Raw genomic sequence first — 19,546 nt, 5'->3', positions numbered from 1 at the left:
TTTGACAGTATTACCCTTTTGGGCAAGGATTCCTGCGTGTCGGAGCCACTAATATTTAGTTTTAAAGAAACAACCCGCCATTTCAGGCATTTGTTTATGCAAAACAAAAACAAACAAAAAAATTCTGGCCATCCACCATGCATGGTGAACGTCTGGCATTTCAGTTTTGCCTAAAGAGTTTCCACTGCATAAAAAGCTGCACCTGCGGCAAAATTATCTCTAATTATGAAGAGTGGTGTTCTGTTGAGAAGGCAGAGGTGATGGTCTCCACCAACATGACAGCTTGGCATTCCCCCAATTGCACTCCAAATGATGCCATAATAATTACTTAGCGATACAAAAGGGGATGATGGACGGAGCGTTTGAGCAAATCAAACACTCACCCCCAGTCAACTGATCTGGGTTTAATCCATCACCATTCTTTAGCTCACTCAGCCACCCCAGTTCAGACATGGCCATATGCAAATCAGTCTGACCCTGTGCCTCATGGGAACAGTCCAGCCCGAACTGCCAAGCCATGCCTTCCCTGGACCGGAAACAAGCTTCCGAGGACCGGTTTCGGATTCATAATTCTCATCAGCCCGGCTTGCTTGAATCCAGTGGCAAAGTGAGCAAGGGACTCACATCTGAGCATACTCTGCCAACTTAGGGCGAACAAAGCGGTACAAAAGGGGATGATGGACGGAGCGTTTGAGCAAATCAGTTTTGCCTAAAGAGTTTCCACTGCATAAAAAGCTGCACCTGCGGCAAAATTATCTCTAATTATGAAGAGTGGTGTTCTGTTGAGAAAGCAGAGGTGATGGTCTCCACCATCATGACAGCTTGGCATTCCCCCAATTGCACTATAAATGATGACATCATAATTACTTAAGCATTTGTCTTGCATCAGCTCAGATGTTGCATAGATGTTGACAGGAACTTTAGGCCGGATTTAGTAAGAAGTCTTGCAACTAAAGTTGCTGCGCCGCAAGGTATGAAAGGGAGAGAGCAGAACTGCACCATACTTACTATGAAGTGGAGCTGTTGCTCCTTTCCACCTGCGCACTTTTGGCAGCCGTGTACCAATGCAGACACTCTTGCACCAAAGTGCAAGAGTGTCTGTGTTCTCTAAAGCATACGTTTTGTAATGGAAGGCGTTCGTTCCAGTAAAAAAAACTGTGCTTTACAGCTTATCCCACTTTGTATGTATGTGGTGCAAAGTAGGAAAAACAAGGAGAAATGAAAACAACTTTCCTCTTTGTGCCTGTCTCAAGGAGGTCTTGGATTTTGGTGCAAATCCCTGTCAATGATTCTTTATAAAGATGGATTTGCATCAACCCCCCTCTGTGGTTGCAACACAAACCTGATGCAAAGTGTTAGTAAATCTGGGCCTTTGTCTCTAAAATGGCGGCGGGTGCTTGTGAATGAGACGGGTAATATTGCTCACATTAAATAAAAAGGTGGATGGGAGAGAGCGGCCCTGCCTTCTATGGATACAGACTCTAAGCCATGAGTAATCCCAGTGCTTCATTGCTTCCTAGCAAGGTTTATTATATTTAAATATCCATATATACATACATCTCAACTAATCCAATGCACAGTGTGTGATGTTCAAATATAGTAGTGTTTGCATTTCAGTTTAGCTCCCTTGGCTCTCTGGTACTGCTGGTATTATTTCTCCTTTTGATGTGCTGCTACAGTGAGCTCCCTGTATGCTCTAATTTCGTTATCACTCTGTGTTCTTTGAGAAAATACATTATTAAGACTACAGTAATATTTTCTCTTCCTTTTTATACAGCTGGGCGGCAGGCAAGACTCTCACAGTTCACAGAGATGCCAAGGTACATGCTCACTGCGCCACTGGATTCAAGCAAGCCTGGCTGATGTGGGTGAAACCGGTCCCAGTATTCTGGTTTCCGGTCCAGGGAGGACCTGGCTTGGCAGTTCGGGCTGGACTGTTCCCATGAGGCACAGGGTCAAGGCTGATTTGCATGTGGCTGGGTCCAAACTGGGGTGGCGTGGTGAGCCAAAGAACGATGGATTAAATCCAGATCTTTGTGACTGGGGTGAATGTTTGCATTGTTCCGCATTCAGTCCATCATTTGCTCCTTTTGCTAAGGTACAAATAGAAGCATCGATGCAACGGGTACATAGACAAAATGAGGATATATATTTATAAACCTGTAATTTCCACTGGCAGTAATTAAAAACGTAAAAACCTCAATGAATGTCCTGAATGTACCATTTGGGTTACCAATATACAGTTACTTTTCACAAAGTTCAACACCCCCATCCACTGCAAGAAGTCAATTCACAGCTCTTACATTTCCTACATACTATAGCTAAGGTTTTTCTAACATTCCTGTATGTAAATATTGTACTTTTACTGTTTGAAATCAGTTTAATATTAGAATATTAAATGCAAGATCAACCAGTCATAGCTTACAACAGTTAACATCCCACACAAGTATTGTTAGTAGGAAACAATTATATGTAAATGGCGACCCAGCTGTGTATATGTTGGCATGCCATTGCAAGGTGACTTGTAAACCTGTAGCGCAACCATCTTGAGCGGGTCGCAGGAATCTTTTTCTTACCTCCAATCTGATGGATCACCCACTCGTTTATCTGGGCAAGTGTCCTTGAAGGCTCACTGAAATTTGTTGGCTGCAGGCTACTGTTTGCCCACAGCGCAGTCTGCTCTACGAAGTGAGGCGAGAGACGGATGCCAGCTTGCAGAAAAAGCGCACATGCCAGGCGAATGACGCTGCCTTGACTGACGTTGGCCAGCTCCTCATACACAGTACGCAGGAAGTCCTGGACTCTTTCATCTGATGGAAAAAGAAGATCCGCAGGAAAGAATGAGTATTATCTTACAGCGCCTACTACCAGGAGAATGAGGCTTTTGAAACTTAGCACTAGAAACAGGTGGCCCAATACTTTTGCTTAGGGATCTAAATTTTCAGGTGAAGACTGAAGTATTTGTGTTCCAAACCACCAGACACCAAACTTTCCACAATCCCTGGTGGCCTTAAGGAGGCCTTTTTGTAACTTGTTCAACAACAAAAGGCAAAGTTTCCAATGTCTCGGCAAGTAGGAAGCCCTACCATACAGCCCATAATTTAGGAACTATTTCAATCAATCAGTGTTGTCTGTTTCTTCACGGAGATCTCAAATGCATGAATCTCAGAGCTTGCAAGGCATGGTCTGCGACTATGCTCAGTTAGTTTGGCTTCAGGGTGTGGCTTTTGACCTCATACTACAACCAATCCGCTTATCCGCTTCATGACACAGCCCTTTGGGCCCACCCTTCGGATGCACTACCAATTTCTATATGCAATTTTCCCCCAATGGCTGAATGCAATAAGAAGATTGTCAATAAATAGATGTTCAAAAGAGAAATTGTTTAGGATTTCAATGTTGCCTTTGATGATACCAATGGATGATGTCACACACACACTCAGACAACACACCTCTCCCCTCACAAAGACATTATTGATGAAATTCTAGATGGCCCCATTCAGATCACAAAAGAATGAGGTGAAGGCGCTGCTGGCCACAGACTGCTTCATCTTTGCAACCGAGTTATGTCATTCGCATTTGTGTGGTGCCAATCAACATTGGTGTGGCACTGCAGGCAACTCTATCTGCGAGCCGTTTCCCACGTGTATTAATTTGGTTTGCGATGTATATGTCATGGAGGTAAGCACTCGCTTGATCTTGCAAAGATGGTAGGCATCCTTTTTGATGTTTTGCTTTTGCTGACTTTTAACAAAACTAACATCTGCAACTTCCGTGGTGTGTCATGTGGCCCTAACATGAGCAACATATCTATGAAGATATATGAAAATGCACACATTTTCAAGCAGGTGTGCATATAAAAATATTAGAAATTCAACAGTGATGTGTTCTTAATCTGGTAGAGTAGAAATACTCAACTACCTGCATTTCTGGACAACACAGAAATTGGGGTACAGGAAATGGACTGTGGCCCCAGTGAGATTACACAAGCCACACAAAAAGGTACTACATTAAGATTCTAAAAATGTGGTACAGGGTCCTTCCAGGACACAAAGTTGGGTGGACTCCCATTTATTTCTAAGTAAAGCACAGCCTTTATGCACATGGACAAACATATACTTAAAACGGGCAAATGTTAATATTGGGTTTGGCTCCTCAAATCCCTTACCAGGCCAACTTGGGTTGTTTACAACACTGAATTATTTTGTAACAATGAAGTGGCCATAATACTTCCAACGTTAAAATAAAAACTGCAAGCCCTAGACCCCAGGGCTGGCTGAATGTGTCACACATGACTCAGATACACTTGTTAGCTTCAAATATGTTACAATAATGCCAGAGGGGCTGATGTTTTGTGATATTGCTAGAGGTGATCAAAACTGATGTAAATATAATTCTGAAATCAGAGTGAAAAGAGTGATGGGGTGAAAAGATACTGTGGCAACCTATAATTTTAGGTAATGACAGAGGGTGTAGGGGGCTGGGGGTGTAATGAGGACCAGAGTCTAGTGGGGCAGCTCAAAAGGAGCAGGGTGAATGGCAGTCAACCTATCCATTGTTCATACAATATCTCCAATCCAATCCAAAAATTCTTTATTTCGGTCATATAGACCATAAAAGATACAGTACATAAGACATAAAAACATTGCTTACATAAAAACTCATTTCATACAGTCTTAAAATTGGTAGATTTCCCACCTTGGAGGAAAAAGGGAGGTTAGAGCAAGCCAACTCAATGTCACACATTAGAGGGTTTTTTTTCCTAATCTGCCAAACTGCCATTAAAAATTTGGCTACTGCAAACACAATATGGGCGAGAGTGCTGGTTTTCATTACTCTGTATGCGTGTGAATGGTTACTGAACCCCAAGTTTCTACAGAGGGGCGCTAACCAGTATTTTCTAGATTTACTGTAGGCAGGACAGACAAACATAATATGAAGCTCATCTTCCTTATGAGTGTTACAGCTTGGACACATTATATCGCCACCATTGTGCCATTTGTGAGTAAGTGTTCTAGTGGGCAGTGTACCTAGCCTCCATTGTACAAATAATTTCCTCGCAAGGATAGGAAAAATAAGGTCCATAAAACTTTCAAAAACATAGGAATTTTTGGATTCCAGGAACCGATCTGTGAGAGTGCGGCTGGTTTGTGCGTTCAGCAGGAGTGAAAGTCTTTTTTCTTTAAACATTCGGACTAAGCTTTTGCGTGGAACCCTTCGGCAGCCCTGTTCAGGGTCCTCCCAGTGCTCAGATAGATTCAAGGCGTGAAGTTCTTTTTTAACAAAAGCGAGCCAAGAGATTTTTTTACTTTGGTTCAGGTTCATGACATGGATAAGGTCCTGCCTATAGTGATGAAGTTCATTGGTGGACCATAGCCTATGCCAGAACCTTACCGGCTTTGACTCTAGCTCCTCAGTAATAGAGGGGAGGCCCATGTCTAGTCTCAGAGGCAAGAGCGGTGTGCCTCGAGGGAGAGCCAAGAGGCGTCTCAGGAAATTGTTTTCCACTCTTGCTAGTTCTTGGCCTACTTTATGCCCCCATAGTTCACTCCCATATGTTGCAGCTGCCTCAGCTTGGGTTTTGTACAGTTCAAGTGCCGGGCTGATGGGCTTATAAGTTGAAGTATTTGCCACTTTCAGTATTGCACCCGACAGCTGGGACAGTTTGAGCCGTGATCTTGTTATCTGGGGGTCCCAGGATAGATTTTCCTGTAACGTTACTCCCAAATACAGAAAGGTAGTTACCCTCTCAAGGCTGGCATTACCCAGGGTCGGATTGGGTCTGGCTTTTTTAGGTGGATTAAATATCATGAACTTGGTCTTTTCTGTGTTGATCTCTAGACCATGTTGGCTACAGAAAAGACCAATCCATCCAAAATCCTCTGGATTCCCATTGTGGATTTGGAAAGAAGGAGGGTATCATCGGCAAACATAATTGCCGGGACCCGCCTGCCATGCGGGCATTATTATCCTTGACATTTGCTAGATGGGCTATAACATTATTAATAAAGAGGCAAAACAGGGTCGGTGCCAGGACACAGCCCTGCCTCACCCCTCTACGCACAGGGAACCTAGATGACAGTCTACCATCCCTCCCACACCTGACCTGTGCATAGTTGTTATCATGGAGCCTGGTTATGATGTTTAATATCTGAGCGGGTACCCCTAACTTTTTCAGTACCTCCCACAGTTTCTTACGTGGGACTAGGTCAAAAGCTGACTTCAGGTCCACGAACACCATGTACAGCCTTCCACCCTCTATCGTTACCATCTTCCAGTAAAGCAAAACAAGGCGGAAGATCTGGTCCATGGTGGACGTGTTTTTCCTGAAGTCAGCCTGAAGGGGACTCAGAATATCATTGGCCTCCACCCAGTCTAGCAGGTGGTTCAGGATTAGACAAGCGAATAGCTTTTGGGGGACGTCTATGAGGCTGATCGGCCTGTAGTTGGCCGGGAGCAGAGGAGAGCCCTTTTTGTATATGGGTACAATCTCTGCCCCCAGCCAAGAACAGGGGATCGCCATACCTCCTAAGATGGCATTAAACAGAATGAAGAGGTACGGACCCCAGATTTCAGGATGGTGTCTGAACAGGTCCCCCGGTAATCTGTCTAACCCAGGCGCCTTCCCCATCGCTAATCGCTCCATTGCAGTCATCACCTCACCAAGCGTAAGTTCCAGGCCCGCCTCCAAAGAAGCAGAAGCTTCGAACTCCGTACCATCAGGCGGTGAGGTGGTGTCTTGGTAGAGTGACCCAAAGTGTGCCTCCCACACTGAGGGGGCAATGTTGGGCTCCACTGCTGATTTAAGTTCCCCTGTCCCATTATTCACGAGAGCCCAAAATTTCCTCGAATCTTTAGCGTCAAGGGCTTCAGATAAATCATGCCAAGGGTCCCAATCCCACTCTACCCTAGCAGTTTTCATTGCCGCTTTATAATCCCTCCTGAGTTCTGCAACCTTGACCTTATTCGAGCCCGCTTTTATGATAGCAATTAACTCAGACTTGATTTTCCTGCAAATCGAGTTATACCAGGTCGGGGTTCGAGTCTTTTTCCTACGTGGTGGAACCACTGGATGGAAAACCTCAGCAAGACCACTCACAAGTTCCGCATGAATTTGCGCTAATTTCTTATTGTAATCTATGGGTCTCGGTTGGTCTATGAGATCATCTACTTCTTTAAACCTGGGGAGTGCTATTTCATATAACTTATTCATGGCACCTTCCCCCTTTATCAGGTTCCCCCATTTAACACGACGCCTGTTGGTAGTGAGAAGCAGATTCCCAGGGTCAACGCTAGAAGTGGAGGATGAAGGCCCATCTACAGGTGCAGGATGTTGCACCTCCAGTAGAAGCGCGTTGTGGTCACTATCTATTCTGGATACCACCTTGAAATCCTGAACTTTAGGCCACATGGTAATGTCTATGAATATATAATCTAACCTAGACTCATGCTCTTTCCTATTGAAGGTGCACATTGAGGGGGTATCAGACGGGGTACGCCCATTACAGGCCCTTATTGCATAATTCAGAGTGAGGGACATAATCTGTACTGCCAGAGGGGACCAGGTTTTGGGGTGTGGGGATGAAGATGGTGGGACTCCCCACAAATCGTCCTCAGTAGTGAGGACACCCTCCTTTAATCCTGCTAGAGGTTCGAAATGGCAGTTTAAATCCCCACCCATCACTATCTTATAATCACCTGGAAGCTGACCCAAAAAGGATGAGAGGTCATCTAAAGTAGATGACTCCTTGGCCACGGCAACAGGCCGTGAGTATACATTAATAACTGCCCAGGTTACTGAGCAAGGCCATCTGAGCAGGACACATTGGATGTCCTGCGAGAACGTAACCATACTTTCCGCCTGACACCCAATGTGACTCGCTACCCAGATCGCCAAGCCACCCGAAGGCCTCCCTATACCACTCCACTTGGCCGGAATTTCGAAAATTTCATACCCCGATCTACTCAGGGGTTCCCTCGCCCAGGTCTCCTGAAAGAGGCAAACATCACTGCCATCTATCAGAAGATCCCAATCCATTGTGTTCACTTTATTTGCGATCCCCGCCACATTCCAAGAGAGGACCCTCATAGGTGGAGTACGCGATGTTCCTACCCCATCGTATGTGGTTACTACAATGGCTTGGGAAGGGTCGGGGCTTTCCGGAACGTTTGGAGGTACCAGTGTCGAGAGCGGGGCACACTCGGCCACCGTAGTCGAGTTCGTACACGTTAATCTCTTTAGAGAATTGGCTACTTGTCCCCCCAGGCTTCCAAGTGATCTCCTTTTCTTATTGGGGGAGTCCTGCACCGAGTGTTATACTTACAAGCAGGTCCCTTCACCCCCCTGTCCACCTCCCCAGTAGAAGTTTTTTGGGGGGCCTGTTGGATAGCGCCCTTTTGTGGTCAATCAACCTGGTCAAGGCAAGAATATCTGTTTGGGTGGATGAAGTTACCATAGCTAGGGAGTGCATTGTACCTGGGCCTATATCGTGAACCATCCACTGCAAAGCCAACTCTAGTCCAACCCTCTTCCCTCCTCATGGCAGAATTACCTGCATTTGGGTAGAAGTATGAAAGGGCCATTACTTCAATAGAAGTATTGCCAGCACTGCCAAGCCAGTTACAAATATATGGGGCAACCTGTGGACTTTTAAAACTAACGATTATACAATTGCCCACACATTTTTTGGGAGTAGACCCAATCCATGGAACCCTTCTGACCATAAGAACATGTCCTTTTAGATTGGGTGGGAGTGGCCTGTGAATATTTAGCCAATTTATTACCTTATTACGTAGGGAATCCTGCGATTCCGAAGCACCACTAGTAAACTCCGGTACTCCCACCAAGATCGCAGTATATGCTACAGCCTCAGGGGGCAGATTAACCCTTTCGATGCTCATGACGAGCTCAGCTCGTCATGATGCACAGTTGAACTGTGCTGATGACGAGCTGAGCTCGTCATGAATCATGTACTAAAGCATTTTCCAGCACAGGAGGGGAAAACGCCTAGCAGCCAAGGTGTTAACCGTCCTACGCCTGGTGTTGGGGCTAATAGGACAACCAGTTTGCCCACTGAGTGGTCTTTCCTGATTAGGTTGTTGAGATGGAGCAAGTTGTTTTGACCTTCTAGGTGCAGGTACCGGAGGCCTCCCTGTTTGGGGCACTGATGGACCCGGTTGGGTGACGGGTACAGTAATGTTTCTTGCGGCTTCCCCTGACTGAACTGGTGGAGGATTTGGGGGCTGGGTGATTGTAACTGGGGGCAATTGACTGATCCTAGCACTATCCCTGGGGGCCCTTTGTGAGTTTACCCCCAACCCAGGATCGGCACTATTGGCCGTACAGAGTTTTTCTATGGCCGTCAATCTAGCCTCTATAGAGTCTAGTTTAACAGACAGGGGATTCAGAAAATCTCTAAAGATGTCCGTGAGTGAGCTAATGAGCAGACCTGTAGTATTCGGAGGGGCCCCACAAAAAATATATGGCCCCGTGCACACCGATAGAGATGGAGCTGTTGGGGAACTAGAAAGTTCTGACTTGGTTATGGTGGATGCTACCCCGGGACAGTCCATAATGTCTGTATTGTCGCCTTGAGTGGGCATTGTTCGATCGACTTTAGACCTTTTAGCACCTTTTGGCTTTCTTGACCTCTTCCTTTTAGACGGATAGTCCCCCCCTGCTGCTCTTATGTTCAGTTAAAGCTGCAACTGATCCCCCCTCCTGCGACACTATCTCTACAAAATCGGCATTGGAGGAGGTTTCTACAATCCCAGAGAGGCGTAGTGAGTCTCTATCCCTCTGGGTGGTGGATGGTGTCCTCAGTTGCTGCAGGACTGACTCAATAGTCTGGTCAATACTATCCATAAGCGACAGATGGGAGGCATCAAGCAGTAGTGGTGTGCTAGCATTAATTGAGGAGCCAGGTGAAGCCAATGACAAGTTTTCTGCACCCTCATCTAGTTGGTTTCCTAGCACAGTGAGTCCTTTGTTAACCACAACGTTAGCCCTGGTAATACATTTTTCCATGGTTCCAGAAATCTGTTGGGCAACCTTACTTCTGGATTCTCTCTTAGCCATGTGTATGGGGCGCCTGTGAGGCACGAGCCGCACCAAAAAAGAAGAAGATAGTGATGTAAAGGCAGGGCGTTAGAGAGATGGCCCGGTCCGGTCTCTGCCGGCCTCTAACGGCCTAGAACGGCCCGCCCTTTGCCCGGGCTTAGCCCGGCGCCCGCCCGCGCGCGTCCCGTGTGACGCGTTAGCTTCTATGTTTATGTACCCAGTGATTCTATTGGTTTCCTGGGAGTAGGAGGCAGGGTCAGGGGGAAGAGTCAACACAGGTGCGGCCGATGGCAGAGCCGCAGGCTTCCTGGGACTCGCAGTCCCACTCTCCCTCGCCGTCCAGTAGAGTTGATAGGGCTCCCAGAGACACCAGGGACACAAAAGCAGAGTCCTTCCAGCGCAGTCAAACACGCAGCTTCGAGCAGCCCCCGCGAAGCGGGGGCCGCGAGGCGTGTCTTTAAACTCCTGGGAGGAGGCGGGGTCAGGGGGAAGAGTCCGCACAGGTGCGGCCGATGGCAGAGCCGCAGGCTTCCTGGGACTCGCAGTCCCACTCTCCCTCGCCGTCCAGTAGAGTTGATAGGGCTCCCAGAGACACCAGGGACACAAAAGCAGAGTCCTTCCAGCGCAGTCAAACACGCAGCTTCGAGCGGCACCCGCGAAGCGGGGGCCGCGAGGCGTGTCTTTAAACTCCTGGGAGGAGGCGGGGTCAGGGGGAAGAGTCAGCACAGGTGCGGCCGATGGCAGAGCCGCAGGCTTCCTGGGACTCGCAGTCCCACTCTCTCTCGCCGTCCAGTAGAGTTGATAGGGCTCCCAGAGACACCAGGGACACAAAAGCAGAGTCCTTCCAGCGCAGTCAAACACGCAGCTTCGAGCGGCACCCAAAAGAAATTAGAAATAAAGAGAGATGTGATAGTACAGCTTTTTTCTAGTTTAATCAATTGGTCACAAACAAATTGCATTTTAAGGTATCTTAGGGGGTTGGGGCGCCTGTTGCAGAGATCTACGTGTATCCAGCACCTTCCAGGGTATAACTCTGGTGCGCCATGCATATATTGGAGACATAGGTGTGCACTCTGCAGTCTTGATTTATCTGGGTTAATATGCCTGCTGCAAAGCATGAGGTGTAAGTGTAGGTTACAGATATGTATTTCATACATGAGAGCTCAATGCGTTAATCATTGTGCCACAAAGATTCTTGTGTATCGGCAAGATACAATCCTGATAATACACCCAGTTCACACAATCACATGTGACTTGCAAAGACGTGTGTGTGATACCTTGCAGTAAGTTTAAAATCGATCTGTCTTTACTGTAATGTTGATAAAATGAGATTCAATGGGACGTAATAAACACAATGACCGTTAATACGACTGGCTGATAAAACCCTCTGTTATTTCCCTCACCTGGATTTACTGTTACATGGGATTTCGGGGGGGGGGTGACTCATCAAGTAGTTTCTGCATATTTTCATTGATATTCTACCTGGTTATTTTGCCTGTTCACAGCAAGTGAAGCCACCAAGTGGAATACCACTGAGCGAGCGGAGGTGTTCCCACTAAACTCAAAATTCTGTTGTTGTGCTATTCACATGTTACTTCCACCCACTACAGCATCTAGCAAGGGGGCGGTTAATCAGCTTACATAATCCACTGGTTAACTTTGATAGACTGCTTTTTGCTCTCTCAAAGGGCGCACCTCCACACACAAGCAAGTTCCCTTCAGTGCCATTGTTTTTGTTTTTTCTGTATCATTACTTTAGTGTTGCCTTTGTGTTTAGAGCCTGAGGTTGCTTCTGATGCAGAATCCATCTTTATCAGAGCATATCTCCAGCCAATACTGTTGTAAATCCTTTTGGAGTTCTTTCTTTCATTCTTAAATTTAAATTCTTTTTTCTTTGTCTTCTTTCTTTTTTGCCTTCTTTTGGTCTTGCCTTCTTTCATTATTTTTGCTTTGTCTCTTTCATTCATTCTAAAGGGTTGCAGCAAATGCCAGACTGATTGACCTTTTAAGTAGTTCCCTTCAATGCAAAAGAGCACTATGGTAATGTGTGGTATTTTGAGACAAAAAAACTATTTTCAAGTAGCAAGTGATTTTTTTTCAGATGTTTGAGGGTCAGAAATATCCCCAAACAAAAAAGTTATACAAAAGTCATGACAAAACAAAACAAGAATTGCTAGAAGGCTGGTGGCCAACGCCAGACCTATTGGCATTAATTTAATATCTATTTATATAATTACCAGAGTACTTACACACACTTATACACCCGCACACACACATAGACAGACACATGTGGCATTTCTACAGAGCATATGCAGATTACATAGACCCAGAGTCTGAGCTAGTCAAAAAAACTTTAACAGCTTCATTTTCTCAACTTGTGAATTTACACTGCATGTTTATATTTGGTTTGCCTTGAATAGACCACTGGGCGCAGAGCCCAGGTTTGATATTTTGTCTGTGCTGGCTCTGCCCGCCAGCTGTTCACATCCATGACACCACTACCAAACAAAGGGAATTAGATCGTTCAGCCAGATGCGCTGGAAAGGAAAGTGAACCAGCAACAGCCCCTCACAGCGATGCACAGACGCCATTTTCTATATCTGTAAGTGTCCTGGAACACTGCATCGCGACACAGGCGCAGTAATTCACAGCGGCTAACCTGGATTGCAGTTCAGGCTCGTGAATAGCTGCTTAAACCAGTGTCTGGGAGGTTCCTACTCTATTTCAGTACCAGTAGCGGTCGGTGGAAGGAGTAGCTGCCGGGCGGTGACGTGGAGAGGGGCAGGCCGGGGGGAAGTAAACTATGGATAACGGCCGATTACAGGTAAGTAGACACATAAATAAATAAAACGAATTTCGTTGCGCGCACTGCATCCCCAAATGCGATGCAGTGCGCACAACGAAATTCGTTTTATTTATTTATATGTTTACTTACCTGTAATCGGCCATAATCCATAGTTTACTACCACCCTCCCCACGTCACCGCCCGGCAGCTACTCCTTCCACCGACCGCTACTGTTCAGTACCTAGTAAGAGCTATAAGTTATAGAGCTCTGACATCACTATGTATGTTTACATAACAACTCCTCCTTCTGACACAGGGCTGGTGGAACTGCTGTCTGAAAAGCCTAAAAAGGAATGGTTAAATGATTCACATTTGATGTGAAGCCACACTTTGCAGCTATACACGATTGCAAAGGATGAATACATCACACAAGTAAAGTTGCTGCTCTGCGTTGTGAGACTGGAGAGAGAGCAGAACAGCACTGTATCTACAAAGATGCGGCACTGTTCTGCTCTCTCCCTGGGCTGGTGCACTTTATGCTACCATGAGCCAAGGCAGACACCCTTGCGTCATAGTGCTAGGGTGCCTGCGCTGTGTAAGCATACAATTCTTTGTAGATAGGGATTTGCTTTAAAACCCACTGGTGGTTGCATAGGAATGCCCATACACCATCCGGGGAACGCCCTTTTCATGCGAGGTAATTCAAGGCAGTGCATTGCACTTCACAGCTTTGCCTTAGTCTTTGTTACAATCCAGTGCAAATCAGATTTTCCTTTGATTGAAAATACTAGAACAACACTTTGTGGCAGATATAACATTTAATCATGCAGCGCAGTGTAGAATCCGCAAAGTGCTGTGTGAAAAGGAGAGAGAAGAGCACCATATTTACAGAAATATGTCTCTCTCCTCCCCTTTCCCTAGTGCTGGCACTGAAATCAGCTGCTGTGCGCCACGGAGACGCCTTTGTGCCATGGTGCAAAGGTGTCTCCATGAGTCTAGCATAGATTTTGTTCTGGATGGTTAGCCTTCCAGGACACAATACCATGCCTAGACTGACTTTATCCCTGTTCCATCTTGGTCTGTGTGCTGTAAAGTGCAGCACATGTACAAAGTTGGAAAAGGAAATAGAAATGTAAGCATTTCTCCTTCCTTGTGCCTACTTCAAAAGAGTGCAGTTTTCTGACGCTAAACCCTGCAAACGTTATTTAGTAAATACAGTTTATCGTCAGAAACCATGGGTGGTTGCATAGGAACTCCCATGCTCCACCCATGGTAAGCCCATTGGTGCTAAGTAATGGAAAGCAGCGCTATGTGCTGCTCTACTTTACTTTCATGTTATTTCCAGCACTAAACAAGTTTAGCGCTGAAAAGTAAATCATAAAAAACGATTTTGCGCCGATTTGCAGTGGCATTGCAAGGGGGGAGGGGCAGTCTGCCTCGGGCGGGCAGAGTTTTGTGGTCGGCAGCCTCCTACACCCCCCCCCCCCCACCTATGCCAGCACTGCAAATGCAGGATTCGTTTGCCAGCACCCTCCTACTCTTACTGCTGCCGCAGGGCAGCAAAGGCTGGGACCACCACGGGCAGCAAAAGGCCTAGCTATGCCACTGCCGCATTGAGTAACTTTTGTGATGCAAACACAGTGTAAAATCTTAGCAAATCTCCCCCTTGTTGGGTTTGCATAAAACAAGTAATTCAAACCCGATGCAAAGTCTTTGTAAATCTGGCCTAAATCTCTGACCTATAAAAAGTTCTTGCATCATATTGTATTGTATTGTAATTGCATTTATATAGCGTCTACTACCCCTCACGAGGCGTCAATGCGCTTTTTCGGCGAGTAGCATTCTATTCCGGAACCCATAAAGGATTAGTGCTGAATTAGTAAAGTGAAATATGAAAGTTATTTGAGTCTTAGTCAGTTATCTGGATTCAGAAGGATAGTGGAGGGATAGAAGAGGGAAAAGGTTTGCATTTATATAACGCTTGCTATCATATAACATGCATGTTTAACGTGACACAGTACCGTGCACGTTGTAGCCAAGGGCTCTTTCCAGCTGTCGGAACGTGTTCCCCTGGGCCCCAAACTGCAGCACAGCCAAGGAAAAGGAAACACTGGCTGGGGAAACGATGAGGTTGGTTCTGTTGTCAGCGTCTGACAACTTCCGGTAGAAGCTGACGGCGAAGTCCGTGCTCTGCTCTTTCAGCGCATCGTGCCGGCCGCAGCATCCTTTCCCGAGGGCGCCAGATGACAAAATCAACGCAATCAAGCAGTGAGGATGCATGAGGGGCGCCGAGGCGGGAATGACGCACCTGAAACAGAGGAACACACGGACTGTAAGGGGACGACAATGTTGCCAATCCACAAACTATACCTTTCAGAGTATGGCGATGGTTTCCTTTTATTAATAATTACAAAATCAAAGTTTCATGTGTTGTGTTTGAAGGTTTGACGCGAGTGTTCGAATTTAAAAAATTGACCTAATAGGCAGGGCCACTGGTATTATGTGTGAGGACCAAATTATGCTGCAGTGTCGACTAAATTATGCAACAGATAAAGGCAAATTATGCGGAGAAATGAAGCCCGTTTTGTGTTAGTATTACCTCATTATTTTTGAATTTTACACGTTAACACTTTCTGGGCAAAGGTTTTACCTCATTCGTACCGCTTTGACACCCAAGAACAAAAATACGCTTTAGAAAGGTGAACAGACAAATTTTGCGAAGGGCCTTCCACTGTGCAATAATGTGTTGCTGCTGTTTTTTTTAAATACATTTTTGAACCGTTTGATCGTGGTCCATTTTTTCCCTGAAATCTGTAGATTTTGGATTATGTGGCAAATCTATTATTATGCTGAAAACACAACTGCTGCTAAAACGCATAGTTCCAGTGGCCATGCTGACAAGTCATACCTGGCAGGTTGCACTAAATAACGTGTGACACCTTCAGCCAGATTATGCTTTTCAAACAAGATCACTTTGTATTCTGGGGTTCGTAGTTTCATTTTTTAATACAAAGCACAGTAGCCACATGAATGGTGCAATATGGCCCAATTGCTAGAACAGGCCCCGTGTTCCTCATTTTTCGCACCTACATTAATCAGAGTGAATTTGAAACATATGACCATAGGCAACTTTGTAAATCAGACGATCTGGGACCAGTGACAGACCCCACCGCACGACTGACGTCAACCGACAAATGGGCCAGATGATGCCATGTTATCCGCACTATTGTTATAGTTCTGTACTTCCGTTTAACGAGCTAATGTTTGTTGGAAGTTGGTCATTTGTGAATTGAAATTGAGTACCAGAAAACAACTGTTGGTAAGAGAAAATGTCTCACTAGCGAATTAGGGTGTAACGAGTCGTGTGTCCATCCTATCACATGGAATAAATCACTCTGAAAATGTGCTTTCAATCAGTAGGTAACAAAGACAGATACAGTACAATTATGTATATTAAATAACTGTGCATCTTTAATTTAATTAAACATAATTACCACAAAAACAGAAGCATATTTCTCAATCTTTACCATCGTTATGTATGAACAAGTCCTGATTTTTCCTTGCATTGCGAAGCTGCAGTTCAGCATTTTCCATTACAAACTACATACAGCAGGTACCAGAAAGCAACGTTTTAAAAAAAACAGGATTGAATGAGCTACTCAAGCCTGCTAAGGGACAACTGGAGATCTCCTGAGATAACGGACAATATATTTTTTCTACTACATACTTTTTTCTATGGCATTTAAAAAGAAATCTGAACAGTCGTGCACTAGGTGGTGTATATAATGGGTGTACAATGTTGAAGATATTCCTGATTTTACAATGACCACTAACCACTAAACTCTGTGCCACACTGCTCTGCGCCTACACTCTACTTTGCACCACTCTACTCTATGCCACTGTATTGCACTCTATGCAATACACTCTACGCCACTAGACTCTCCACCACTGCACTCTATGCCAAACCACTTTACGCCACTCTAATCTACTGTGCACCAAGGCACTCTGACACTGCATGCTAGGCCTCTTCACTCTATACCTCTGTCTTCTACTCTGCACCACTCTACTCTATGCCAATGCACTCTACCCCACTCTAACATGCACCACTGCACTCTAAACCACTCCAGTCTAGGCCATCCCACTCTACTCTGCACCACTCCACTCCACTCTACACTACGCCACACCAATCTATACCACTCTGCTCTGCACCACTGCACTTTATAGCACTACACTATACACCAATGCACTCTACTCTGTACCACTCCACTCTACCCTGCACCACTCCACGGCACACCACTTTACTCTACTCTGAAACAATCTACTCTACTGCACTGCAATCTATGCCACTGCTCCACTCTATGCCACTGCAATCTATGCCACTGCAATCTATGCTGCACCACTCTACTCTACGTCACTCTACTCTAAACCAGTGCAATCCACGAGATTGTACCCTACACCACCTTACTCAAAACCAATGTACTTTATGCCACTGTACTCTATGCCAACTACTCTACGTCACTACACTCTACGCCAGTATACTCTACTCTGCAACACTCTATTCTATGTTACTCTACGCTATGCCACTGTACACCACTGCGTTCTATGTCACTCCACACTGTACCACTCTATGCTGCTCTGCACCACTGTACTCTATGCCACTGCACTCTACAACAATGCATTCTAGGCCACTACTCTACACAACTGTACTCTCCACCAATGAACTCTTCGCCACTCAACTGCAATCTGCACCAATGCACTCTACTCTACTCTGCATCAGTCCACTCTAGGCCACTGCACTCTGTGCCACTCTACTCTAAGCCACTCTACTCTACACCCTTGCACTATACCCTGCATCACTCCACTCTACCCTGCACAACTCCACTCTACGCCACTTCACTCTGCTTTGAAACAATCTACTTTACGCCACTGCACTGTACGCCACTCTAGTCCGCACGATTCAACTCTGCGGCATTGTACTAAACACAAATGCACTCTACGCTGCACCACTCTACTCTACACCACTCTACGCCACTGCACTCTACGCCACTGCATTCTTCACCAATATACTTTACACCACTTCACTCAAAACAAATGCACTCTATACTTCTGCACCCTATGCCAATCTACTCCACTCTACGACACTCCACTCTACTCCACTTTGTGCCACTCTTTGATACTACTCTATTCTACGACACTCTACACAACTCCCTCTACGCCACTCCATGCCACTTTTCTTCACTCCAGTCTACGACACACTCCTCCAGTCTACCACACTCAATTTTATGCCACTCCACTCCTCTCTATGCCACTTCACTCTGACAGTCTGCTCCACTCTACGTCTCTCCACAACACTCTACTCCACCCTTTGCCATTCCACTCTCGCATACTACTCCATTCTATCCCACTCCACTTTATGACAATCTGCTCTGTTCTACTGCACTCTACTCTACAACACTCTATTCCACAACATAGAACTCCCTCTATGCCTCTCCATTCTGCTCTATGCCACTCCACAGCACTCTATGCCACTGCACTCAATGACACTCTACTCCACTGCATGCATGCCACTCCACAACACTAAACTCTATGACACTGAAGTCCATGACACTCTACTCCACTCCACTGTTTGACACTCTGTGCCACTCCACTCTACTCAGCTCTACTATACACCACAATACGCAACTATACACAATTCTACGCCACTCCACGTCACTCCACGACTCCCTACACCACTCTATAACACTGCACGCTACTCAACAACACTACCTTTTATGACACTCCACTCCACAGCACTCTCCTTTACACCACTACCTTTTAGCCATGATGCACAGCAGTCACGCTGGTGTGCAGCATGGCTAAAACATTGGCAAAGCCAATAGTTCTTGCGTAGGTGTGCCCTATTAGCTTTGCCAATGCTTGTTTAAGGTATCTCATGAGGTAGCTTGAAAACCTGGCATGGCTTTGGCCCACATGAACCAACCAGTGACAAGTTTAAACTACATTAAAGGGCAACACATTCCCACAGTCCACATCCCTCTATTCTTGGAAGCCCCAAGGGATATTTTTGGGTTTATTGTTCTCTTAAAGCTAGTGTTATTATTTTTCTATTTGTTTTATTTAGTGTGTTTATTAAGTACGAACCTGGCCAGAGGGAACAATGGAACATGGTCCTAGGAAAAGGAATACAAATATTTAACTGTGCCTACTGCACCATCAAAAGCTGCGCCCCTGCAGCCTTGTTATTCGGCAAGACTGTGGTTTACCAGTGCTGGCGGCGAGCTTCGAGCAAAATCTTAAGGCCACTGCACTGAAATAAAGCTCTGGCTGACAGAGCTTGTCTGGGCACAACGTGATCAATGACACGTTCCATGATTGGAAATTCCTCACATCACTCATTTTTTTGAAGCACTTAAACTCTTTTATAGCAGTACTGTCATAGGGTAGTTTGTGGGCGCTGAGAAAGCATGGTGTGTGGACAAGAATTTATTTGGCTTCCTTTAAGCAACTGAGTTGCTGCACCTGGTTTCTGATAGTCTTCTCTGTAGGGTTGACCGGTTTTTCAGTGGTGACCGAGACTCAAAGCTAAGCTATAGCAAATACAAATTAACGGTAATGTTGCAAAGTTGACAGAGTAAACCTCCATCATGAGGGATCAAGAACACTGGCCCAGCACACCTCACAATCGCATCTGCTTTCACAAA

The 19,546-nt window shown here is 45.7% G+C and overlaps 1 protein-coding gene across 1 annotated transcript in view; it reads right to left on the bottom strand.

Annotated features, from left to right (window-relative positions):
* The window catches only part of SERPINE3 (serpin family E member 3), a 75,046-nt gene extending 59,899 nt beyond the window's left edge, over window positions 1-15,147 (bottom strand). Inside the window, exons 1-2 of the mRNA XM_086933444.1 lie at window positions 14,867-15,147; window positions 2,577-2,810 (exon numbers count right to left, since the gene is read on the bottom strand). Coding sequence (XP_086789570.1) covers window positions 2,577-2,810; window positions 14,867-15,125 — 493 coding nt within the window. The 5' untranslated portion in view covers window positions 15,126-15,147. The remainder of the gene's footprint in view (window positions 1-2,576; window positions 2,811-14,866) is intronic.
* Between the last annotated feature and the right edge of the window lie 4,399 nt (window positions 15,148-19,546).

Source organism: Lissotriton vulgaris, chromosome 8 (genome assembly GCF_964263255.1).
Source record: "Lissotriton vulgaris chromosome 8, aLisVul1.2, whole genome shotgun sequence".
In the NCBI taxonomy this organism is placed as follows: domain Eukaryota; kingdom Metazoa; phylum Chordata; class Amphibia; order Caudata; family Salamandridae; genus Lissotriton; species Lissotriton vulgaris.
The sequence above is the reverse complement of the archived record's forward strand: the minus strand, read 5'-3'. Positions and strand labels throughout refer to the sequence as shown.